The sequence below is a fragment of the Danio aesculapii genome, unplaced genomic scaffold (assembly GCF_903798145.1).
Source record: "Danio aesculapii unplaced genomic scaffold, fDanAes4.1, whole genome shotgun sequence".
Lineage (NCBI taxonomy): Eukaryota > Metazoa > Chordata > Actinopteri > Cypriniformes > Danionidae > Danio > Danio aesculapii.
In genome coordinates, this window is record NW_026613793.1 from 11244 (window position 1) to 36711 (window position 25468).

The 25468-nt window shown below is 40.9% G+C and overlaps 1 protein-coding gene and 8 non-coding genes across 9 annotated transcripts; all 9 read right to left on the bottom strand.

Moving 5' to 3' along the window:
* Positions 1-9624: 9624 nt before the first annotated feature.
* trnaf-gaa (transfer RNA phenylalanine (anticodon GAA)) lies at positions 9625-9696 on the bottom strand. Its single transcript has one exon. It is a non-coding gene; the product is annotated as a tRNA-Phe (tRNA).
* A 1981-nt stretch (positions 9697-11677) lies between these two features.
* Positions 11678-11750, bottom strand: trnaf-gaa (transfer RNA phenylalanine (anticodon GAA)). Its single transcript has one exon. It is a non-coding gene; the product is annotated as a tRNA-Phe (tRNA).
* An 87-nt stretch (positions 11751-11837) lies between these two features.
* On the bottom strand, positions 11838-11911 carry trnai-aau (transfer RNA isoleucine (anticodon AAU)). Its single transcript has one exon. It is a non-coding gene; the product is annotated as a tRNA-Ile (tRNA).
* Positions 11912-13729: 1818 nt separating this feature from the next.
* On the bottom strand, positions 13730-13804 carry trnaf-gaa (transfer RNA phenylalanine (anticodon GAA)). The gene has a single exon. It is a non-coding gene; the product is annotated as a tRNA-Phe (tRNA).
* Positions 13805-15781: 1977 nt separating this feature from the next.
* trnaf-gaa (transfer RNA phenylalanine (anticodon GAA)) lies at positions 15782-15853 on the bottom strand. Its single transcript has one exon. It is a non-coding gene; the product is annotated as a tRNA-Phe (tRNA).
* A 269-nt stretch (positions 15854-16122) lies between these two features.
* Positions 16123-16194, bottom strand: trnaq-cug (transfer RNA glutamine (anticodon CUG)). The gene has a single exon. It is a non-coding gene; the product is annotated as a tRNA-Gln (tRNA).
* A 1646-nt stretch (positions 16195-17840) lies between these two features.
* Positions 17841-17914, bottom strand: trnaf-gaa (transfer RNA phenylalanine (anticodon GAA)). The gene has a single exon. It is a non-coding gene; the product is annotated as a tRNA-Phe (tRNA).
* An 88-nt stretch (positions 17915-18002) lies between these two features.
* trnai-aau (transfer RNA isoleucine (anticodon AAU)) lies at positions 18003-18077 on the bottom strand. Its single transcript has one exon. It is a non-coding gene; the product is annotated as a tRNA-Ile (tRNA).
* Positions 18078-20343: 2266 nt separating this feature from the next.
* Positions 20344-24076, bottom strand: LOC130220376 (GTPase IMAP family member 7-like). The gene is made up of 2 exons (XM_056452698.1): positions 23447-24076; positions 20344-20588 (listed from the first exon to the last, which is right to left on the bottom strand). Exons 1-2 carry the CDS (start codon positions 23868-23870, stop codon positions 20344-20346), a joined length of 669 nt encoding a protein of 222 aa, XP_056308673.1. The 5' UTR covers positions 23871-24076.
* Positions 24077-25468: the final 1392 nt, after the last annotated feature.

Consider the following 25468-nt stretch of genomic DNA (forward strand, 5'->3'; position numbering starts at 1 on the left):
CTGCATTATCCCTTGTGTTTCATGCCTTTCACCTGGCTCTTATTGCAAAGCTGGTTGCACCTGGAGGGTTTAGAGCGAATTTCCTTACGTCAGCTTTGCCGGTTCTGTATAGTACTAATCATTGCAATCCTTCAGAAGCCCTATCAAGTCAAAGTTTTCTTTTATTCGATGGCGCGTCCGCAGTGGGAAATCAAAGCACTAAATATATAGCAGAGTGCTGTCGATTAGGCCATAGGAATCATCACCAGAAGTGATGTGACCACCTGGGGGAAAGATAGCGTTTTGGTCAAATGGAAGCAGGTGGACTTGAGGGTGAAGCAGCTGGACTTGAGGGTCCTAGAAAACCCATAGTAACTGTTATTCTCTGGCCTTCAAGGGAATAGAACTATTTTAGCTTTTTTGTGCGGTGCTGGCAAAAAAAAAAACAGGTCCCATCTAGATTTGAATTTAGATCGCTGCATGCAGAGTGCTATCCATTACATTATGGAACCTCAAGATGGTGTAGAGCTGCTGCCCGAGATGAAGATGATGAATTAAAAAACTGGCCTTGCAGGAAAGTAGCAGAAGGTCCATCCAGGCAAGGCCAATGTGCATTGATTCAGCGATGATGCAGGGCTCCTCACACATTTACTGGAGCATTACTAGGTAGGGCCTTTAAAAGAAAAGCACGCCATTCTAGGCAATTTGACGACTAATGGTGTTACCTGGATGTGGGACAAATACAAATGAATGTATTTTATATAATTATTTTGTTATTTTATTTTTGATGTTTGAAAAGTCACTCAATGTATTGTTTTATTGTATTTAAAAATTATTTTTAATGAAAAAAAAAGAAAAAAAAAAGCATGCCTGATCTCATCTGAACTTGGAAGCAAAGCAGGGTTGGGCCTGGTTAGTACTTGGATGGGAGACCGCCTGGGAATACCAGGTGCTGTAAGCTTTTTGAATTCCTTCATTTGCCAAAAAAAAAATGAATACATTAATTGAAAAAAAAAATACAGGGAAACAATTGAGGTGACAAGGGCATTGTTTCTGTGGCTGCTGTGTCCAGGCAAGCTGAGTTGCTCTCGGCTCCTGGTACTGCACCTGTTTTTAAATAGCCAACTCTTGACGACTGCTCTCGCTTACGGCCATACCACCCTGGCAACACTAGAGGACACTAGTGAGCGATACAGGAAGTGATCGGCTGCAGTTTGGAGAGAAAGGCTCTCCTCTATTTTAGTATTTTTGTTTTGTGTTTGTTTTTGTGGACTGAATTAGAGTTTGATTTTGTGTTTTTTTTTTTAAACCACCTGACAGCAGCATCCCGCTGACTGGAGGGTGTTTGTTGTTTTTTTTTTTTTGCACTTTCCTGGGCATAAAATGGACGGATTTTTGGCAAACGAAACTGGACTGGATGCAGAGACTCTCATGGCAAATGAAACTGGACTGGACGGAGGAACAAGAATGGTTAACGACAATGGACTGGACAACAAACAACGAGCTGGACAAAGGAAAAACCAACTTGGTGGAAGAAAATATTTAAAAGAAGCAACAGTAATAGTGAACACAGAAGAAGTCAATGAGGTAAGAGCTGTGGACATCATTAAAGCAGTGACAGACAAGTGTGGTCAAGGGAAAATTCTGGCTTTGAGACCAAGGCAAGGAAAGAGTTTGAGCTAACTATGGAGAAGGAAGAAAATGTGAGGAGTTGCTTGATGGACTGTTGATTAAGGGAGTGAACTGTGAAATCAAAAGCTGCAAAACAGGGATTTCTTGTTTCTTTCATGCACCTGCCCGTCTATCTTGATGATAGAGAAATTTTAGAAAAATTAGAAGGATGGGGAGTTTATCCCATATCAAAAATAAAAAGAAGGGTTTACACTGGCACTGACATCGAGGACGGAACAAGGTTCCTAAAAGTGAGATTCCCTAAGGAGGTGGCATCATTGCCATACAGCACAAAGCTGGAAACAGCAGAAGGGCCGCAGTACTTCAGGGTAATGCACAGCCATCAAGTGAAGACCTGTAGGCTGTGCATGAGCCCTGAACACTTGTTAATGGATTGCCCAGATTTTAAGTGCTACAAATGCGAAGAAAAGGGACACTTTGCAAGGAATTGTAATACTGTCAAATGCCCAGAATGTAACAATTTTTAAACAAGTGTGAATGTTGGATGGAAGGAGAGGAAGGAGGGGGAGCAGAACAAGTAGACGGACAGGTGCATGAAAGAAACAAGAAAGGAGAAGAATCAACAACAAAGGTAATGGAGGAGGAAACAAACATTATAGGGGATGAAAAGAAGAAAACAGACATCAGAACAAGAACAGTGGACACAAATGGAAATAACTGACAGTTTTAAAAACTTTTTAAATATGGTGGAAAACGATGAACAAAGTAAGACGATCAAGCTGAAGGAATGGAAAGTGATGGAGAACAAAGGACAGATTATGTAGAGAAGAACAAGTGGAAAGAGGACTAATAAGAAGAAGAACAATAAAGGTAAAACCAAATGTGGACAGTGCAAGAAAAAGATGATGACAAAGGTGCGAGTTAAAAAACGTTAATAGGTATGAAGTGTTAAGAGGGCTGGAAGAAGATGATGAGAATAATGTTTTTTAACCATTTTATCTATTTTAACATGATTTTAATGTGTGTTTCTTTTTATGGAAGGGGCTGTTGGTTGAGTGAAAAAAAGTGGGTATGCAGAGGTAGAGGAGGAGACTAAAAATAATGGTTGGTTTTAATATTTTAATATCTTTTATCATGTTTTTTAACATTTTATCGTGGAATGCAAGAGGTTTATTGAATGTGGAGAAATTTGAACAAATGTTGGTGTTATGTAAAGAAGCTGATGTGATTGTTTTGCAAGAAACAAATTGGAAAAATGAAAGTGTTAAAATGGTTCAAAGCAAATGGGATGGTCAAATATATTTTAACAATGGAGAGGATAAACTGGGTTGTGGAGTAGCGATTTTAATCAAAAGAGGTACATATGAAAAGAAAAAGTCATATTTGAGGATGGAGTTGGGAAGAGCATGGCGATGAAATTAGAAAAAGGAGAAGATCATTTCATCATTTATAATATTCATGCACCCAATGAAGAAAATGAAAAAGTGAACTATTAGTGAATTATTTGAAAAAAAAAAATACAGGTAAACAATTGAGGTGACAAGGGCGTAGTTTCTGTCGCTGCTGTGTCAAGGCAAGCGAGTTGCGCTCGGCTCCTGGTACTGCGCCTATTTTAAATAGCCAACTTTGACGACTGCTTTCGCTTACGGCCATACCCCCTGTGCATGTGTGAGTGGTACATTCCAGGAAGTGTTTGGCTGCAGTTGGTGAGAGAGGCTCACCACATTTTCTTCTGTTTAGTTTTATTTTTGACTAAAATACATTTTTGTTAAAGTTTTTTTGAGTTTGTTTAGTTTATCCTCCCAGCAGCGTGAGCTGTTCGGGAGGAGTGTTTTTTTATTCCTATTTTTTTTGCAATGGACGGATCTACGGTGACAGACCTGGCAATGGCGGACGGATTTGAGAAGGCAAATGACAATGGACTGGACAGACGACAACGAGAAACAAACAGATCGGAGAAGGAAGCAAGAAAAGGATTTATCTAAAAGAAGCAACTGTAACAGTGGATATGGGACAAACAACTGAGGTGAGAGCAATGGATTTAATTAAAGCAGTGACGGAGAGGATTGGGGATGGAAAGATTTGGCTGTAAGACCAAAACAAAACAAGGAGTATGAAGTAACACTTGAAAGAGAGGAAGATGCTGATGTGTTAACAGACGGATTGACTATTAAAGGGATAAACTGTACAGTAAAGAGGCTACAAAATCGAGATTATGTTGTCTCCTTCATGCATCTGCCTGTCTATGTTGCTGACGTAGATATTTTAGAGAAATTGGATCATTGGGGAGTTTGTCCCATTTCAAAAATTAAAAGAAGGTTTTATCCGGGCACAGATATTGAAGATGGGACGAGGTTTGTTAAAACCAGATTCCCCAAAGAAGTGGCGTCCCTCCCGTACAGCACAAGAATAGAGACAGCAGAAGGACCACAATACTTTAGGGTGATGCACAGCCATCAGGTGAAAACTTGCAGGCTGTGCATGAGCCCAGATCATGTGGTGAAAGACTGTCCAGATTTTAAGTGTTTAAGTGCGAGGAAAGGGGCATTTCGCAAGGGATTGCGATGCGGTGAAGTGCCCGGATTGTAATAAGGTTTTAAATAAATGTGAATGTTGGGTGGGGGAAGAGGAGGAGGAGAGCAGCGGGTAGACAGACAGATGTATGAAGGAGACAATATACAGTCAGAGGACAAAACACAACACAAGACAGAAGAACAGAATCTAAAAGTGAAAAACTACAAGAGAATGAGGCTAATGGAAAGGACAGAGTCACTGAACAGGAAGGGACAACATGGACACAAATGGATATGACTGACAGTTTAAGGAATGTTTTGGAAGCAGCAGAATTGAGCAATTTGAATAATAAAGACTTACAACAAGGACAACAGGAAGACATATTTTGGACACAAATGGACATGACAGACAGTTTTCAAAAGGCATGGACACAGTGGAGACAAAAGACCAAAGTAATGAGCAAGACGAGTTAGAGGAACATTTACAAAAGGAGGGAAACAAAGAGACACAGGTGAAATCATCAAAAAGAAGAAGATCGATAAAGATAAAACCTAATTTAGAGACTGCAAGGAAAAAACTGCTAAAAGATGGAAATTGAATGCGAAAATAAGTATGAGTTGCTAAAGGGCTTGGAAGAGATGGACTGAGATGATGGTTTTTATGAATGTTTTTATCTTATTTATGGTTTTAGGAATTGTGTCTTTTAATGCAAGAGGGCTTTTAGACATCAGAAAATTTGAAAAAGTGAAAGAAATGTGTAAACGAGAAGATGTGATTTTATTACAAGAGACAAACTGGAAGGAAGAATACATGAAGGAAATAAGAAAAAGGTGGAGTGGGGAGATTTTATACAATAATGGGGATGGGAGGCTGGGGAGAGGAGTTGCAATTTTAATAAAAGAAAACAGTGGGGTTTTATGTAAAACAATCTATAATGACAAAGAGGGGAAGTGTATGATATGTGAAATGGAGTATGAGAAGAAAAAAGTAATTATGGTGAACGTTCATGCCCCAACAGAGGAGAACAGAAAGAAAGAGTATTTTAATGTACTAAGAGATTATTTAAAGAAACATGAAAGAGTTATTATCATGGGGGATTTTAACACTGTTTTTAGTAAATTAGAAATGGCTGAGGGAATGGTTTTTAAAACGGATAAGGGAAGAAAAGAACTGAAAATATTGATGGAGGAATGAATTTAATTGATGTGTGGAGAGAAAGGAATGAACAGAAAAAAGAGTACTCAAGAAGACAGTTAGTGGGGAATTTTTTTTGTCAAACAAGAATTGATTTTATTTTATGCACAAGAAATGTTGAAGAGTTTATAAGCAAGATCAAATATGAAGAAACAAGTCTGAGTGACCATAAGCCAATTTTTATGAATTTAGACTGGAGTAATGTGAAAAGAGGGCCAGGGGTATGGGTTTTAAACACAGCGGTTTTAAAGAATGAAGACTATGTTTTAAGTATAAAGGAAATTATTCAAAAGGAAAAAGGGAATGAAATTTATAATGAGGACAAAAGAATGTGGTGGGAGAATGTGAAACATTTAGTTAAAAAGTTTACTAAAATACTGTAGACAGTTACAAAATTGTAAAAATATAAGGAAAAGGAGCTGAAAGAAAAACTAGAAAACGAATTGAAAAATGAGAATGGAAAAGATATACAAAAGATAAAAAACTGGAAGGAAGACTGAAAGAAATGGAGGAGGAGAAATTTGAAGGTGCAAGATTAAGAAGCAAAGCTAAATTTACAGTGGAGGGGGAAAAGTGCACTAAATTTTTCTTTGATCTAGAGAAGACAAGAGGGAAGGCAGAAATGATTAAAGAAATAAGGAGCAAAATGGGAACATAGTGAAGAAAATGAGGAGATTTTGGAAGAAATAAGATCATATTATGAGAAATTGTTTTGCACAGAGGGAGTAAAAGAAAAAGAAAAAAGGGAATTGCTAAAGCTAATCAAATCAAGAGTAGAAGAAGAGGAAAAAAGAGAATGTGACAAGGTGGTAAGAGAAGAAGAAATAAAAAGAGCAATTAGTGAATTGAACAAAAAGAAAAGTCCAGGAATTGATGGGTTGGGAAGTGAATTTTATATTGTTTTTAAAGATATTTTATCTAGTATTTTAAAGGAAGTATATGATGAGATTTTTGAGAATGGTGGGGTAAATAAAAGAATGGGGATGGGCTTAATGAAGGTGATATACAAAGGAAAGGGGGATAAAGTAGATTTAAAAAATTATAGACCTATAACAATGCTCAATACTGATTTGAAGATTTTAGCAAAAGTTTTAGCTAACAGACTAAAGGAAGTGATGCCAAGCATAATCAAAACAAACCAAGCATATAGTATAAAAGGACGAGACATTGCTGACACAACTATGAGTATTAAAGACACAATAAGATATATAAATGATAAGAAGAAAGATGGTTTTTTAATTAGTCTGGACTTCGAGAAAGCTTTTGATAGAGTCGAGCATGACTTTTTATTTGGAGTGCTAAAGAGTTTTGGTTTTGGGGAAAATTTTATTAAGTGGGTTCAGATTTTATATAGAGGAGCTATAACCAGGATAAAATGCAATAGTTTTTTAACAGACTGTTTTAAAATAACAAGATCAATCAGACAGGGTTGCCCGTTATCTGCACTTTTATATGCCTCAGTTGCAGAACCACTGGGATTAGCTGTGAAGCATGAGGAACGAATAAAAGGAATAGAGGTAGAGGGGGGAGTGAATAAAATATTTCAATATGCTGATGATACTACATTAATACTACAAGATCTGGCAAGTGTAAAGCAAGCAACGGAAACAGTGCAACATTTTTGTAAGGGTTCAGGAGCTAAAATAAACGAAGATAAAACAGTATATTTGAGATTTGGAGGAACTGAGGCTTTATCTGGACATTTTACGTTCAAGGAAATGGATGAAATAAAATTTTAGGCATTGTAGTTGGGAGGGATGAAAAGAAAGCAGAAGTAACTATGTGGGAGGAAATGTTAGGAGGGATTGAAAGAAGGCTGAGGTTTTGGAAATTAATGTCTTTAACTTTGAAGGGGAGGGTTTTATATTTTGAATGTTTTAATGGTTTCTAAATTATGGAATATTTTATATGTGTCATCATGCCACTGTGGATGGAAAAAGGCTGAAAAAATGTTTTTAGATTTTTTATGGGGAAGGGAGCCTCCAAGAATAGCATACGCAATGTGATTGGAGAAGTGGGCAAAGGGGGGGACTAGGTTTAATAGACGTGGAGCAAGAAAAAAAACAAGCTTAAGAGTGAAAATGGTAAAGAAATATTTGGATGAAGAAAATAAGGGCAGCATGGAAAAGAACAATGGAATATTTTTAAGTAAAAGTGGCAATTTTAATATGGAGACAATATTTTATTGGATGAGGATGAAAACCATTCATGACAGAGGGTTCTACCAGATTTTTATAAAGAATTGATTGGGCCTGGGGGAAATTTTTAACTTGTGTACAGTTTAATATACAAGGACGCGAGAACATTTTAAATCAGCCTTATTTCTTAAACAGTGACATACTCCAATCAAGAGAAAGTGGTGTTTTTTTTTAGGAAATGGTGGGAGATGGGAATAACAAGAGTAAGGGATTTTTATATGAATTTAAGGAAGGATTTTACCGGTGCAGTATGTTATTGATGTGATGGATGAAGCGAAGGAGGATTTTAACAGACAAGACTTAATAAAGGAATACGACATAATTAAAAATGCCATACCTGCAGAATGGTTAACAAGAATAGAAAACATGGAAGAAAATAAACAAAGTAAAGATGTGAGTGTAAGATTTGAAGAGAAATGGTGGGATTTTAAAGATTGTACAGTGAAAATGATTTATGGGTTTTTTAGAGATGGGGTTTTAAGAAACCTGGTGCAAATCAGTACTGGATACGGTGTTTAAAGATGTAAATGAAGACAATATTGGGCTAATATAAATGGCAAATTTGTACAGTCAAAACTGGAGAATTTAGAATATTTTATCAGGAGTAAAGCAGTGTTTACAGATGTCATTTTAAACAAAATAGGGATGGAGGAAAGTCTCACATGTAAAGTATGTCAAGATGCAGATGAAGGATTTTTACACTTGTTTTTATATTGTAATGAGTTAAAAGATTTTAATGAGAAATGCAAAAGCATGATTTTAACTTTGAAAGGAGAAAGAGACGACAATCTAGAGTGGGAAAAGGTGTTACTGTTGGGGCTGAACAAAGATGTAATAATAAAAAACTCATAAATTTACTTGTGATTTTAATGAAAAGTGCAATATGGGAGAGAAGAGTTGTAGCAAAAAAGGAAAAGTTTTATTAAATGTGTGGAATGTTTAAGAGGAAGGTGGAGAAATATTTTGAATGTCTTTTATTATTTTAAGTTAGAGGAAATGCAGGAGGCTTTTTATGATGTTTTTACTCAAGAAGTCACAAAGATTTTAAATGACACAGGATAAAAATGTCTTTTTAAAAATGTGATTTTACCTTTTAAGGAATACTACTTGCAACATTTTATGTAAAAAAAAAACAAAAAAACACATTGTTGTGAAGCTATGATGTAAAATGGACCTTTTAATGTTTTGTCTTAAGTGTAATCTGTATAAATAAGTGAATTGTATGAATTTTGAACAGTATAATAAAAGAAAAAAAAAATGTGACACCTGGGAGAAAGATAGCGTTTTGGTCAAATGGAGCAGGTGGACTGAGGGTGAAGCCAGCTGGAATTGAGGGTCCTAGAAACCCATAGTAACTGTTATTCTCTGCCTTCAAGGGAATAGAACGCTATCTTAGCTTTTTTGTGCGGTGCTGGCAAAAAAAAAACAGGTCCCATCTAGATTTGAATTTAGATCGCTGGATGCAGAGTGCATCCATTACATTATGGAACCTCAAATGGTGTAGAGCTGCTGCCCGAGATGAAGATGATGAATTAAAAAAACTGGCCCTGCAGGAAAGTAGCAGAAAGGTCCATCCAAGGCAAGGCCAATGTGCATGTGATCTTATTTTTTCTTTTTCGACCACGTCTAAAATGTTCAATTTTGATTGTGAAAAGGGGAATTAGCTTAAATGGTAGAACGGTCGCTTAGCATGCATGAGAGAGGTAGCTGGATCGATGCCCGCATTATCCACTTCTGTTTTCATGCCTTTCACACTGGCTTTTATTGCAAAGCTGGTTGCACCTGGAGGGTTTAGAGCGAATTTCCTTACGTCAGCTTTGCCGGTTCTGTATAGTACTAATCATTGCAATCCTTCAGAAGCCCTATCAGATCACAGTTTTCTTTTATTGATGGCACATCCGCAGTGGGAAATCAAAGCACTAAATATATAGCAGAGTGCTGTCGATTAGGCCATAGGAATCATCACCAGAAGCGATGTGACCACCTGGGAGAAAGATAGCGTTTTGGTCAAATGGAAGCAGGTGAACTTAAGGGTGAAGCGGCTAGGCTTTTTGGGTGACTTTCATTCAACTGACCCTGTGCCCAAAACAGAACAACAACATTGCTTTGCCGAAACCCGGATCGAACCAGGGACCTTTAGATCTTCAGTCTAACGCTCTCCCAACTGAGCTATTTCGGCTGCCATGACACAGCTTTCCTGCAGCAGGGATGTCTGTGAGACCAAGCTGAGCCCTTAAGTGCATCTGAGGCATAAGAGATTAAAAATTTGGCCAGTACAGGTATCGAACCCGCGACCTTGCGTTATTAGCACCACGCTCTAATCCAACTGAGCTAACCGGCCGTTTTCTTACCACTGTGCTCGGAAAACCCAGAGTTACTGTCATTCTTTGGCCTTCAGGGAACAGGTATGCTATTTTAACATTTTTTGTGCGGTGCTGGCAAAATAAAAACAGGTCCCACCGAGATTGAACTCGGATCACTGGATTCAGAGTCCAGACGTGCTAACCATTACACCTGGAACCTTTAGGTGATATAGAGCTGCTGGCCGACATGAAGATGATGAATTAAAAGATGGCCTTGCAGGAAAGTAGCAGAAGGTCCATCCAAGGCAAGGCCAATGTGCATTGATTTCTGAGTAACTCGTCATTCGGCATGCAGGGCTCCTCACACATTTACTGGAGCAGACTAGGTAGGGCCTTCAAAAGAAAAGCACGCTATCTAGGCAATTTGACGACTAAATGGCAGGCAGGGCAAAGAAGCCACCACAGAACAGATGTGATCTTATTTTTTCTTTTTCGACCACGTCTAAATGTTCAATTTGATTGTGAAAGGGGAATTAGCTTAAATGGTAGACCGGTCGCTTAGCATGCGAGAAGAGTAGCGGGATCGATGCCCGCATTCTCCACTTGTGTTTTCATGCCTTTCACAGTGGCTTTTATTGCAAAGCTGGTTGCACCTGGAGGGTTTAGAGCGAATTTCCTTACGTCAGCTTTGCCGGTTCTGTGTAGTACTAATCATTGCAATCCTTCAGAAGCCCTATCAAGTCACAGTTTTCTTTATTCGATGGCGCGTCCGCAGTGGGAAATCAAAGCACTAAATATATAGCAGAGTGCTGTCGATTAGCCCATAGGAATCATCACCAGAAGCGATGTGACCACCTGGAGAAAGATAGCGTTTTGGTCAAATGGAAGCAGGTGGACTTGAGGGTGAAGCAGCTGGACTTGAGGGTCCTAGAAAACCCATAGTAACTGTTATTCTCTGGCCTTCAAGGGAATAGAATGCTATTTTACTTTTTTGTGCGGTGCTGGCAAAAAAAAAAAAAAAACCAGGTCCCATCTAGATTTGAATTTAGATCGCTGGATGCAGAGTGATATCCATTACATTATGGAACCTCAAGATGGTGTAGAGCTGCTGCCCGAGATGAAGATGATGAATTAAAAAACTGGCCTTGCAGGAAAGTAGCAGAAGGTCCATCCAAGGCAAGGCCACTGTGCATTGATTTCTGAGTAACTCGTCATTCGGCATGCAGGGGCTTCCTCACACATTTACTGGAGCATTACTAGGTAGGGCCTTCAAAAGAAAGCACGCCATTCTAGGCAATTTGACGACTAAATGGCAGGCAGGGCAAAGAAGCCACCACAGAAACAGATGTGATCTTATTTTTTCTTTTTCGACCACGTCTAAAATGTTCAATTTTGATTGTGAAAAGGGGAATTAGCTTAAATGGTAGAACGGTTCGCTTAGCATGCATGAGAGAGGTAGCTGGATCGATGCCCGCATTATCCACTTCTGTTTCATGCCTTTCACACTGGCTTTTATTGCAAAGCTGGTTGCACCTGGAGGGTTTAGAGCGAATTTCCTTACGTCAGCTTTGCCGGTTCTGTATAGTACTAATCATTGCAATCCTTCAGAAGCCCTATCAAGTCACAGTTTTCTTTTATTCGATGGCGCGTCCGCAGTGGGAATCAAAGCACTAAATATATAGCAGAGTGCTGTCGATTAGGCCATAGGAATCATCACCAGAAGCGATGTGACCACCTGGGAGAAAGATAGCGTTTTGGTCAAATGGAAGCAGGTGGACTTAAGGGTGAAGCGGCTAGGCTTTTTGGGTGACTTTCATTCAACTGACCCTGTGCCCAAACAGAACAACAACATTGCTTTGCCGAAACCCGGGATCGAACCAGGGACCTTAGATCTTCAGTCTAACGCTCTCCCCAACTGAGCTATTTCGGCTGCCATGACACAGCTTTCCTGCAGCAGGGATGTCTGTGAGACCAAGCTGAGCCCTTAAGTGCATCTGAGGCATAAGAGAGTAAAATTTGGCCAGTACGGGTATCGAACCCGCGACCTTGGCGTTATTAGCACCACGCTCTAACCAACTGAGCTAACCGGCCGTTTTCTTACCAGTGTGCTGGAAAAACCCAGAGTTACTGTCATTCTTTGGCCCTTCAAGGGAACAGGATGCTATTTTAACTTTTTTGTGCGGTGCTGGCAAATAAAAACAGGTCCCACCGAGATTTGAAATCGGATCACTTGGATTCAGAGTCCAGAGTGCTAACCATTACACCTATGGACCCTTTAGATGATATAGAGCTGCTGGCCGACATGAAGATGATGAATTAAAAAAATGGCCTTGCAGGAAAGTAGCAGAAGGTCCATCCAAGGCAAGGCCAATGTGCATTGATTTCTGAGTAACTCGTCATTCGGCATGCAGGGCTCCTCACACATTTACTGGAGCAGGACTAGGTAGGGCCTTCAAAAGAAAAGCACGCCATTCTAGGCAATTTGACGACTAAATGGCAGGCAGGGCAAAGAAGCCACCACAGAACAGATGTGATCTTATTTTTTCTTTTTCGACCACGTCTAAAATGTTCAATTTTGATTGTGAAAAGGGGAATTAGCTTAAATGGTAGACGGTCGCTTAACATGCGAGAAGTAGCGGGATCGTGCCCGCATTCTCCACTTGTGTTTTCATGCCTTTCACAGTGGCTTTTATTGCAAAGCTGGTTGCACCTGGAGGGTTTAGAGCGAATTTCCTTACGTTAGCTTTGCCGGTTCTGTGTAGTACTAATCATTGCAATCCTTCAGAAGCCCTATCAAGTCACAGTTTTCTTTTATTCGATGGCGCGTCCGCAGTGGGAAATCAAAGCACTAACTATATAGCAGAGTGCTGTCGATTAGCCAATAGGAATCATCACCAGAAGCGATGTGACCACACTGGGAGAAAGATAGCGTTTTGGTCAAATGGAAGCAGGTGGACTTGAGGGTGAAGCAGCTGGGACTTGAGGGTCATAGAAAAACCCATAGTAACTGTTATTCTCTGGCCTTCAAGGGAATAGAATGCTATTTTAGCTTTTTTTGTGCTGTGCTGGCAAAAAAAAAAACAGGTCCCATCTAGATTTGAATTTAGATCGCTGGATGCAGAGTGCTATCCATTACATTAGGGAACCTCAAGATGGTGTAGAGCTGCTGCCGAGATGAAAGAGATGAATTAAAAACTGGCCTGCAGGAAAGTAGCGGAAGGTCCATCCAAGGCAAGGCCAATGTGCCATTGATTTCTGAGATACTCGTCATTCGGCATGCAGGGCTCCTCACACATTTACTGGAGCATTACTAGGTAGGGCCTTCAAAAGAAAAGCACGCCATTCTAGGCAATTTGACGACTAAATGGCAGGCAGGGCAAAGAAGCCACCACAGAACAGATGTGATCTATTTTTTCTTTTTCGACCACGTCTAAAATGTTCAATTTTGATTGTGAAAAGGGGAATTAGCTTAAATGGTAGAACGGTCACTTGGCATGCATGAGAGAGGTAGCTGGATCGATGCCCGCATTATCCACTTCTGTTTTCATGCCTTTCACACTGGCTTTATTGCAAAGCTGGTTGCACCTGGAGGGTTTAGAGCGAATTTCCTTACGTCAGCTTTGCCGGTTCTGTATAGTACTAATCATTGCAATCCTTCAGAAGCCCTATCAAGTCACAGTTTTCTTTTATTCGATGGCGCGTCCGCAGTGGGAAATCAAAGCACTAAATATATAGCAGAGTGCTGTCGATTAGGCCATAGGAATCATCACCAGAAGCGATGTGACCACCTGGGAGAAAGATAGCGTTTGGTCAAATGGAAGCAGTGGACTTAAGGGTGAAGCGGCTAGGCTTTTTGGGTGGACTTTCATTCAACTGACCCTGTGCCCAAAACAGAACAACAACATTGCTTGCCGAAACCCGGGATTCGAAACAGGGGACCTTTAGATCTTCAGTCTAACGCTCTCCCAACTGAGCTATTTCGGCTGCCATGACCACAGCTTTCTGCAGCAGGGATGTCGTGAGACCAAGCTGAGCCCTTAAGTGCATCGGAGGCATAAGAGAGTAAAAATTTGGCCAGTACGGGTATCGAACCCCGACCTTGGCGGTTATTAGCACCACGCTCTAACCAACTGAGCTAACCGGCCGTTTTCTTACACGTGTGCTGGAAAACCCAGAGTTACGTGTCATTCCTTTGGCCTTCAAGGGAACAGGATGCTATTTTAACTTTTTGGTGCGTGCTGGCAAAATAACAACAGGTCCCACCGAGATTTGAACTCGGATCACTGGATCAGAGTCCAGAGTGCTAACCATTACACCTGGACCTTAGAGATAATAGAGCTGCTGGCCGACATGAAGATGATGAATTAAAAAATGGCCTTGACGGAAAGTAGCAGAAGGTCCATCCAAGGCAAGGCCAATGTGCATTGATTTCTGAGTAACTCTGTCATTCGGCATGCAGGGCTCCTCAACACATTTACTGGAGCAGGACTAGGTAGGGCCTTCAAACAGAAAAGCACGCTATTCTAGGCAATTTGACGACTAAATGGCAGGCAGGGCAAAGAAGCCACCACAGAACGATGTGATCTTATTTTTTCTTTTTTGACCACGTTCTAAAATGTTCAATTTGGCTTTGTGAAAGGGGAATTAGCTCAAATGGTAGAGTCGCTCGCTTAGCATGTGAGAGGTAGCGGGATCGATGCCGCATTCTCCACTTGTGTTTTCATGCCTTTCACAGTGGCTTTTATGCAAAGCTGGTTGCACCCTGGAGGTTTAGAGCGAATTCCTTACGTCAGCTTTGCCGGTTCTGTGTAGTACTAATCATTGCAATCCTTCAGAAGCCCTATCAAGTCACAGTTTTCTTTATTCGAATGGCGCGTCCGCAGTGGGAAATCAAAGCACTAAATATATAGCAGAGTGCTGTCGATTAGCCCATAGGAATCATCACCAGAAGCGATGTGACCACCTGGGAGAAAGATAGCGTTTTGGTCAAATGGAAGCAGGTGGACTGAGGGTGAAGCAGCTGGACTTGAGGGTCCTAGAAAACCCATAGTAACTGTTATTCTCTGGCCTTCAAGGGAATAGAATGCTATTTTAGCTTTTTTGTGCGGTGCTGGCAAAAAAAAAAAACAGGTCCCATCTAGATTTGAATTTAGATCGCTGGATGCAGAGTGCTATCCATTACATTATGGAACCTCAAGATGGTGTAGAGCTGCTGCCCGAGATGAAGATGATGAATTAAAAAACTGGCCTTGCAGGAAAGTAGCAGAAGGTCCATCCAAGGCAAGGCCAATGTGCATTGATTTCTGAGTAACTCGTCATTCGGCATGCGGGCTCCTCACACATTTACTGGAGCATTACTAGGTAGGGCCTTCAAAGAAAAGCACGCCATTCTAGGCAATTTGACGACTAAATGGCAGGCAGGGCAAAGAAGCCACCACAGAACAGATGTGATCTTATTTTTTCTTTTTCGACCACGTCTAAAATGTTCAATTTTGATTGTGAAAAGGGGAATAGCTTAAATGGTAGAACGGTCGCTTAGCATGCATAGAGAGGTAGCTGGATCGATGCCCGCATTATCCACTTCTGTTTTCATGCCTTTCACACTGGCTTTTATTGCAAAGCTGGTTGCACCTGCGAGGTTTAGAGCGAATTTCCTTACGTCAGCTTTGCCGGTTCTGTATAGTACTAATCATTGCAATCCTTCAGAAGCCCCTATCAAGTCACAGTTTTCTTTTATTCGATGGCGCGTCCGCAGTGGGAAATCAAAGCACTAAATATATAGCAGAGTGCTGTCGATTAGGCCATAGGAATCATCACCAGAAGCAATGTGACCAACCTGGGAGAAAGATAGCGTTTTGGTCAAATGGAAGCAGGTGGACTTAAGGGTGAAGCGGCTAGGCTTTTTTGGGGTGACTTTCATTCAACTGACCCTGTGCCCAAAACAGAACAACAACATTGCTTTGCCGAAACCCGGATCGAACCAGGGACCTTTAGATCTTCAGTCTAACGCTCTCCCAACTGAGCTATTTCGGCTGCCATGCACAGCTTTCCTGCAGCCATGGATGTCTGTGAGACCAAGCTGAGCCCTTAAGGGCTCTGAGGCATAAGAGAGTAAAATTTGGCCAGATACGGGTATCGAACCCGCGACCTTGGCGTTATTAGCCACCACGCTCTAACCAACTGAGCTAACCGGCGTTTCTTACCAGTCTGTGCGGAAAACCCAGAGTTACGGTCATTCTTGGCCTTCAAGGGAACAGGATGCTATTTTAAACTTTTTTTGTGCGGTGCTGGCAAATAAAAACAGGTCCCACCGAGATTTGAACTCAGATCACTGGATTCAGAGTCCAGAGTGCTAACCATTACACCATGGAACCTTTAGATGATATAGAGCTGCTGGCCGACATGAAGATGATGAATTAAAAAAATGGCCTTGCAGGAAAGTAGGCAGAATGTCCATCCAAGGCAAGGCCAATGTGCATTGATTTCTGAGTAACTCGTCATTCGGCATGCAGGGCTCCTCACACATTTACTGGAGGCAGGACTAGGTAGGGGCCTTCAAAAGAAAGCACCGCCATTCTAGGCAATTTGACGACTAAATGGCAGGCAGGGCAAAGAAGCCACCACAGAACAGATGTGATCTTATTTTTTCTTTTTTCGACCACGTCTAAAATGTTCAATTTGGATTGTGAAAAGGGGGAACTTAGCTTAAATGGTAGACCGGCTTCGCTTAGCATGCGAGAAGTAGCGGGATCGATGTCCGCATTCTCCACTTGTGTTTTCATGCCTTTCACACTGGCTTTATTGCAAAGGCTGGTTGCACCTGGAGGGTTTAGAGCGAATTCCTTACGTCAGCTTGCCGGTTCTGTGTAGTACTAATCATTGCAATCCTTCAGAAGCCCTATCAAGTCACAGTTTTCTTTTATTCGATGGCGCTGTCCGCAGTGGGAAATCAAAGCACTAAATATATAGCAGAGTGCTGTCGATTAGCCATAGGAATCATCACCAGAGCGATGTGACCACCTGGGAGAAAGATAGCAGTTTTGGTCAAATGGAAGCAGGTGGACTTGAGGGTGAAGCAGCTGGACTTGAGGGTCCTAGAAAACCCATAGTAACTGTTATTCTCTGGCCTTCAAGGGAATAGAATGCTATTTAGCTTTTTTTGTGCGGTGCTGGCAAAAAAAAAACAGGTCCCATCTAGATTTGAATTTAGATCGCTGGATGCAGAGTGCTATCATTACATTATGGAACCTCAAGATGGTGTAGAGCTGCTGCCCGAGATGAAGATGATGAATTAAAAAAACTGGCCTTGCAGGAAAGTAGCAGAAGGTCCATCCAAGGCAAGGCCAATGTGCAATTGATTTCTGAGTAACTCGTCATTTCGGCATGCAGGGGTCCTCACATCATTTACTGGGAGCATTACTAGGTAGGGCCTTCAAAGAAAAGCACGCCATTCTAGGCAATTGACGACTAAATGGCAGGCAGGGCAAAGAAGCCACCACAGAACAGAATGTGATCTTATTTTTTCTTTTTCGACCACGTCTAAAATGTTCAATTTTGAAGTGTGAAAAGGGGAATTAGCTTAAATGGTAGAACGGTCGCTTAGCATGCATGAGAGAGGTAGCTGGATTCGATGCCCCGCATTATCCACTTCTGTTTTCATGCCTTTCACACTGCTTTTATTGCAAAGCTGGTTGCACCTGGAGGGTTTAGAGCGAATTTCCTTACGTCAGCTTTGCCGGTTCTGTATAGTACTATCATTGCAATCCTTCAGAAGCCCTATCAAGTCACAGTTTTCTTTTATCGATGGCGCGTCCGCAGTGGGAAATCAAAGCACTAAATATATAGCAGAGTGCTGTCGATTAGGCCATAGGAATCATCACCAGAAGCGATGTGACCCCTGGGAGAAAGATAGCGTTTTGGTCAAATGGAAGCAGGTGGACTTAAGGGTGAAGCGGCTAGGCTTTTTGGGTGACTTTCATTCAACTGACCCTGTGCCCAAAACAGAACAACAACATTGCTTTGCCGAAACCCCGGGATCGAACCAGGGACCTTTAGATCTTCAGTCTAACGCTCTCCCAACTGAGCTATTTCGGCTGCCATGACACAGCTTTCCTGCAGCAGGGATGTCTGTGAGACCAAGCTGAGCCCTTAAGTGCATCTGAGGCATAAGAGAGTAAAAATTTGGCCAGTACGGGTATCGAACCCGCGACCTTGGCGTTATTAGCACCCACGCTCTAACCAACTGAGCTAACCGGCCATTTTCTTACCACTTGTGCTGGAAAACCCAGAGTTACTGTCATTCTTTGGCCTTCAAGGGAACAGGATGCTATTTTAACTTTTTTTGTGCGGTTGCTGGCAAAATAAAAACAGGCCCACCGAGATTTGAACTCGGATCACTGGATTCAGAGTCCAGAGTGCTAACATTAACACCATGGAACCTTTAAGATGATATAGAGCTGCTGCTCGACATGAAGATGATGAATTAAAAAAATGGCCTTGCAGGAAAGTAGCAGAAGGTCCATCCAAGGCAAGGCCAATGTGCATTGATTTCTGAGTAAACTCGTCATTCGGCATGCAGGGCTCCTCACACATTTACTGGAGCAGGACTAGGTAGGGCCTTCAAAGAAAAAGCACGCTATTCTAGGCAATTTTGACGACTAAATGGCAGGCAGGGCAAGAAGCCACCACAGAACAGATGTGGATCTTATTTTTTCTTTTTTGACCACGTCTAAAATGTTCAATTTGGCTTGTGAAAAGGGGAATTAGCTCTAAATGGTAGAGCGGTCGCTTAGCATGCGAGAGGTAGCTGGATCGATCCCGCATTCTCCACTTGTGTTTTCATGCCTTTCACAGTGGCTTTTTATTGCAAAGCTGGTTGCACCTGGAGGGTTTAGAGCGAATTTCCTTACGTCAGCTTTGCCGGTTCTGTGTAGTACTAATCATTGCATCCTCAGAAGCCCTATCAAGTCACAGTTTTCTTTTATTCAATGGCGCGTCCGCAGGGGAAATCAAAGCACTAAATATATAGCAGAGTGCTGTCGATTAGCCCATAGGAATCATCACCAGAAGCGATGTGACCACCTGGAGAAAGATAGCGTTTTGGTCAAATGGAAGCAGGTGGACTTGAGGGTGAAGCAGCTGGACTTGAGGGGTCCTAGAAAACCCATAGTAACTGTTATTCTCTGGCCTTCAAGGGAATAGAATGCTATTTTAGCTTTTTTGTGCGGTGCTGGCAAAAAAAAAAAAAACAGGTCCCATCTAGATTTGAATTTAGATCGCTGGATGCAGAGTGCTATCCATTACATTATGGAACCTCAAGATGGTGTAGAGCTGCTGCCCGAGATGAAGATGATGAATTAAAAAACTGGCCTGCAGGAAAGTAGCAGAAGGTCCATCCAAGGCAAGGCCAATGTGCATTGATTTCTGAGTAACTCGTCATTCGGCATGCAGGGCTCCTCACACATTTACTGGAGCATTACTAGGTAGGGCCTTCAAAGAAAAGCACGCCATTCTAGGCCAATTTGACGACTAAATGGCAGGCAGGGCAAGAAGCCACACAGAACAGATGTGATCTTATTTTTTCTTTTTCGACCACGTCTAAAATGTTCAATTTTGACTGTGAAAGGGGAATTAGCTTAAATGGTAGAACCGTCGCTTCGCATGCATGAGAGAGGTAGCGGATCGATGCCCGCATTATCCACTTTGTTTTCATGCCTTTCACACTGGCTTTATTGCAAAGCTGGTTGCACCTGGAGGTTTAGAGCGAATTTCCTTTACGTCAGCTTTGCCGGTTCTGTATAGTACTAATCATTGCAATCCTTCAGAAGCCCTAGTCAAGTCACAGTTTTCTTTTATTCGATGCGCGTCCGCAGTGGGAAATCAAAGCACTAAATATATAGCAGAGTGCTGTCGATTAGCCATAGGAATCATCACCAGAAGCGATGTGACCACCTGGGAGAAAGATAGCGTTTTGGTCAAATGGAAGCACGGTGGACTTGAGGGTGAAGCAGCTGGACTTGAGGGTCCTAGAAACCCATAGTAACTGTTATTCTCTGGCCTTCAAGGGAAGATAGAACTGCTATTTTAGCTTTTTTGTGCGGTGCTGGCAAAAAAAAAACAGGTCCATCTAGATTTGAATTTAGATCGCTGGATGCAGAGTGCTATCCATTACATTATGGAACCTCAAGATGGTGTAGAGCTGCTGCCCGAGATGAAGATGATGAATTATAAAAACTGGCCTTGCAGGAAAGTAGCAGAAAGGTCCATCCAAGCAAGGCCAATGTGCATTGATTTCTGAGTAACTCGTCATTCGGCATGCAGGGCTTCCTCACACATTTACTGGAGCATTACTAGGTAGGGCCTTCAAAAGAAAAGCACGCCATTCTAGGCAATTTGACGACTAAATGGCAGGCAGGGCAAAGAAGCCACCACAGAACAGATGTGATCTTATTTTTTCTTTTTCGACCACATCTAAAATGTAAGTGCCCTGCTAGCCTGTAAATAAACAACTGGATATTTACAATTTATTCACTGTTCTTCCATGTTTCCTCCAGCTGGAGTTTAAAGATGGGCAAGGTTTCATTGCTGCCATCTGCTATTTTACTGCTCCACTTGTGCTTTATTTCATGGGCAATGTTCAAAATCCCCCCACTTCTGTGATGTTTCTCTATAGTTTGTCTGGTTGTTTTGGTTGACATTTTCAGATGGTCACTGTAAACAGACTGACAGATCCCAGTTGGTGTTTTCCAACTTTTTTCCAACTTTAATGCTAAGAGGAAAAGGAAATAGTAAGTAAATCAATAAAACACTATGCAATAAATAATTAGTATCACTGTGTACAGGTTTACAGATTGTCAACAGCCTAATGTTTTAACATAACATGAGAAACGAACCCCCTCGTCGTCGTCGTGGTCAGCTCAGCTCACAGGACGAGCAAACCGGACAAACTGGTTGCGGCGGGAAAGCCCTCCACATGAAGGTAAGTGGTCAGCCGGCAAGCACTAAAAGGAACGGCATCGGGACTACGTTTTCGGAATGAGTCTGGGTTGGAAAATATTGAGTGCAGCCCTATTTATTTTATTATTTTATTTAGTAGGCACATATTCTGTTTTTCTGTAATCGCTGCAGGTGTGTAAGTGCTGTTATCAAGCATTTTGCACATTTATTTACATATTTGTTTCATATTTCATTCTTTAGTGATTTAAGGCTATAATATTTTGTAATTTAGCTGAAGTGTATTTATAAATGTAAATGTGTTGGAAGGTTTAAATGTGTTATTTCATTAGTTGTATTTTAAGACATTTAATATAGAAACGTGTCACTTTAAGGAAATGACGTGTAATGTCAGTGACTTGCTAATGAATCGCCGGATAAACGGACGATGAACAGACGCATGTCAATGCTGTGTAAAGTTACATGTTTAAGGAGCTTAAAGTTGATGCTGTCATAAGTCAAAGGGGACAGTGAAGAAGACTTTATTAAACCAAGGACCCTCTTTTCATGACAAGCGACCAACGAGGTATTTGTTTTGCTTAATGTATTAGATAATCGTGGTTTGTATAATTTCTTATACATTTGTACTGTGTTCATTTACTAATACAGTTCTCAAAGCACATTATGGACGACCTTAAATAAACGCCCGTTCTGGAGAAACAACCTGTGTCTGTGTTGTTGTGAAGAGAGTTACAAGGTGCATTAAAGTTCTGTTGTTCTCACATCTTAAAATAAAACAGTATTTAAAAATGCAATATTTAATTTGTCAGACACAAAATACACACGTAAAAATAATTATTATTTCTTTTTAAATTAAATTATACTTTAATATTACTCTGATCGGTTAACAGTTCATATACGAATAACACTGTTGTCGGTTAGGAAAATGATTCGAAATTAGCATCCCTAGTTTGTGTCTATTGAACCACAGTTGAAGACTTTTTTTAATTGTTTTTTTTTTTTTTTTTTGCCCTTGAATGGCTGGTAACACCAGTGCGACCTCTGATTTTTTTTTTTTTTTTGCCCTTGAATGGCTGGTCACACCAGTGCGACCTCTGATTTTTTTTTTGCCCTTAAATGGCTGGTCACACCAGTGCGACCTCTGATTTTTTTTTTTTTTTTGCCCTTGAATGGCTGGTCACACCAGTGCGACCTCTGATTTTTTTTTTTGCCCTTAAATGGCTGGTCACACCAGTGCGACCTCTGATTTTTTTTTTGCCCTTAAATGGCTGGTCACACCAGTGCGACCTCTGATTTTTTTTTTTTTTTTTGCCCTTGAATGGCTAGTCACACCAGTGCGACCTCTGATTTATTTATTTTTTGCCCTTAAATGGCTGGTCACACCAGTGCGACCTCTGACTTTTTGCCCTTCAATGGCTAGTCACACCAGTGCGACCTCTGATTTTTTATTTTTTGCCCTTGAATGGCTGGTCACACCAGTGCGACCTCTGATTTTTTATTTTTTGCCCTTGAATGGCCGGTCACACCAGTGCGACCTCTGATTTTTTGCCCTTGAATGGCTAGTCACACCAGTGCGACCTCTGATTTTTTATTTTTTGCCCTTGAATGGCTGGTCACACCAGTGCGACCTCTGATTTTTTTTATTTTTTGCCCTTGAATGGCTGGTCACACCAGTGCGACCTCTGATTTTTTATTTTTTGCCCTTGAATGGCTGGTCATACCAGTGCGACCTCTGATTTTTTATTTTTTGCCCTTGAATGGCTGGTCATACCAGTGCGACCTCTGATTTTTTATTTTTTGCCCTTGAATGGCTGGTCATACCAGTGCGACCTCTGATTTTTTTTATTTTTTGCCCTTGAATGGCTGGTCACACCAGTGCGACCTCTGATTTTTTTTTTATTTTTTGCCCTTGAATGGCTGGTCATACCAGTGCGACCTCTGATTTTTTTTTTGTCGCACCATTGAAAAATTAGGTTGCACATGCGACCAAATTGGTCACACTCTAAAGCCCTGCATCACTTTATCTCATAAACAGCTATGTTAGTTATGTAATGTTATGTTATTTAATCATGTAATTACATATTAACTGTGTAATTGATACATAATACACAATAAACAAAGGTTTTTGCTATCTGTCTTGCAGCAGCTTAGCAATCAAACAACTTTTACTCTTTCGTGCCACTGATGAGATATCACATCAACTATGAGACAATGCTTCCTCAGCATTGACCAGTTTTTAAGGCAATCTGTGTTTGTGATGTATTATAGAAAGCCCTAGAGCATGTCCTGAAAGGTTTGTGGAATTTCTGAGTCTATCGGGAGCAAAATATAAGATGTGAAACTCAGATTGTGTGTAAAGATGTAGTTACACGACTTTCATTTGGCTTATTGCCATTTCATCAGGGCTCGAAAGGGTTTTTTTTTTTTTTGCTTGAAAGCAGATTGGTTCTTTATATTGATATATAATATGGCCATATATTCCTAGGGTAGGTGAAAACCATCAAAAATGCTGGCGGTGGCTGGAAACCTTTAAAAAAAACGCTGGAGGGGAAACCTTTACTTTTCGGGCTTTCATAAACTCCCATATAAAAATGTCTTTTTTTTTACATTGTTTAAAACATGACAGTTTTACATTTAGAATATAAATGTACCCTATAATATTCATTTACTCACCTAGTGTGCCTTCTGAAGTGAAATGTAAATATTTGTCACAAGTCAAAGGACGTCCATCATTCCTCTGAACTATTTCCTTTAGTGCCGCTATCAGATCAGCAGACGTGCTGTTTTTCCCCCGTCTGTAGTGTCGGTTAAAGCACTTGTCTATGATTTCCTTTACAACATCATTGACTTCATTCAGCTCAACTCTTTCTGGCTCCTGTGTGGTGAGCACTATGGTGTGTTCAAACACAAGTTCAGAGAAAACACTGAGCACTATGTCCACACACACTGCCTCTTCTCTTGAACACTCATGATTAAGGACCAAAACGATCACATGAGGTCCTGGAGCAGACTGATACACACACTCTCTCACTCCCTGTGTGATGTGGAGTAGTGAGAGATCTGGGTTGAGCAGGAGAGGAGTGTTGATGACCGTCATCTGTTTTCCTCTGACTATCTCACAGTACTGCTCCAAATCAGATGAAGGAGCTTCAGTATCAAATGCTTCTCTCCCTAAGATGAAGTTTCCCACTCTGCTGGTTTCAGAAACGCTGTTACCCAGAAGAACAATCCTCAGATCACTCACTGAAACACACAAAACACACACACCTTATGTTACTATAGACCATTTTGAGGGATGTAAACAATAACAATGGTCCTAAAGCATTTCCTGTTTTACATTTTTAATTTCCATAGCTCCTGAGAAGCCTAAAAGGTCCACATATTGATAAATAATATTATGAGAGCTGTTTTAACGTAGATGTATGATTGAATTGCCCCTTGTTAGTTTTTAAAATAGTTTGACAACATGCAGGAAATGTTCATGGGCCAATGGCATCCCCACATTGAAACAGCCTATATATACTACAAAGAAATGCAGAAATGTGGAACTTGTTGAAGTACATTTATTAGCCATCTTAAGCTTGAACCTGTAATGGTGCCTCAAATATCCTGTAGTCGAAGATCAGAGATCTGTGTGGAGAAAAACATTTCCTGAATCATTCCTCTAAAACACCCCAAGGTGCTCAATAACATTAGGATCTGGTGACTGTGCAGGCCATGGGAGATATTCAACTTCACTTTCTTGCTCAAACCACTGTCACCAGTCTTGCTGTGTGTATTGTTGCATTATCATCCTGATACACACCACCGCCTTCAGGATACATTGTTGAACCCAATTTTTGTTTTTCAGTTTCATTGTCCAACCCTTGTGTGCGTGTATATCTATCTATCTATCTATCTATCTATCTATCTATCTATCTATCTATCTATCTATCTATCTATCTATCTATCTATATATATATATATATATATATATATATATATATATATATAAACTGGCACGACACGAGCCCAGAAGGATATTGGAAGGACTTTCATCCCAGCACAATTGGACACTTACAAGCATGCCCCAGAGTCCTGTATAGCAGTACACTAATTCATGCCAACACTTATAATACCACTTGTTGTACTACAACACCCCTCCGTGATCACTGTTATACCTGCAATAACTGTGTGCTCATATTTTCACTCTCCCTTGCAACAATATATATATATATATATATATATATATATATATATATATATATATATATATATATATATATATATATATTGTTATGGGAAGCAGACGGACAAAGGAGGTGAGTGAATTAACAACGATGTTTATTTACAACAGATGATCACACAAGGAGAACGGAGGGAGAAGTGAGTGGAGTTAGGTTGGTCTGATGATCCGTTGTGGCAGGTTGGATGACTGATACTGAGGAGGACCGAATGCACACACCAGAGGGTTTGCGGGGAAGACAGACTGACGATAAACACAAGGCAGACAGGATACCGGGAACACTGGACGAACTAGGAGAGACAGAGAGCAGATAAGTACAATAAACTGAGATCGAAGGTTAGTGATTACCAGGAGGTGTTCACTCAGAGTCCGCTTCGTAGGAACGAGACCGGACACTGAGTGAAGTGAGGTGTGTGCTTATATAGTGACTATAAGTGATTGGGTGCAGCTGTGTGTGGTTAATACTCAGG

What these genes read in the sequence shown, in the direction of transcription:
- LOC130220376 (XM_056452698.1), bottom strand. Translation starts at nt 23,870, where the DNA reads ATGACGGTCATCAACACTCCTCTCCTGCTCAACCCAGATCTCTCACTA. An exon ending in CACTTCAGAAGGCACACTAG is followed by an intron (nt 20,589 to 23,446) that starts GTGAGTAAATGA and finishes TTTTCCTCTTAG; the next exon opens with CATTAAAGTTGGAAAAAAGT.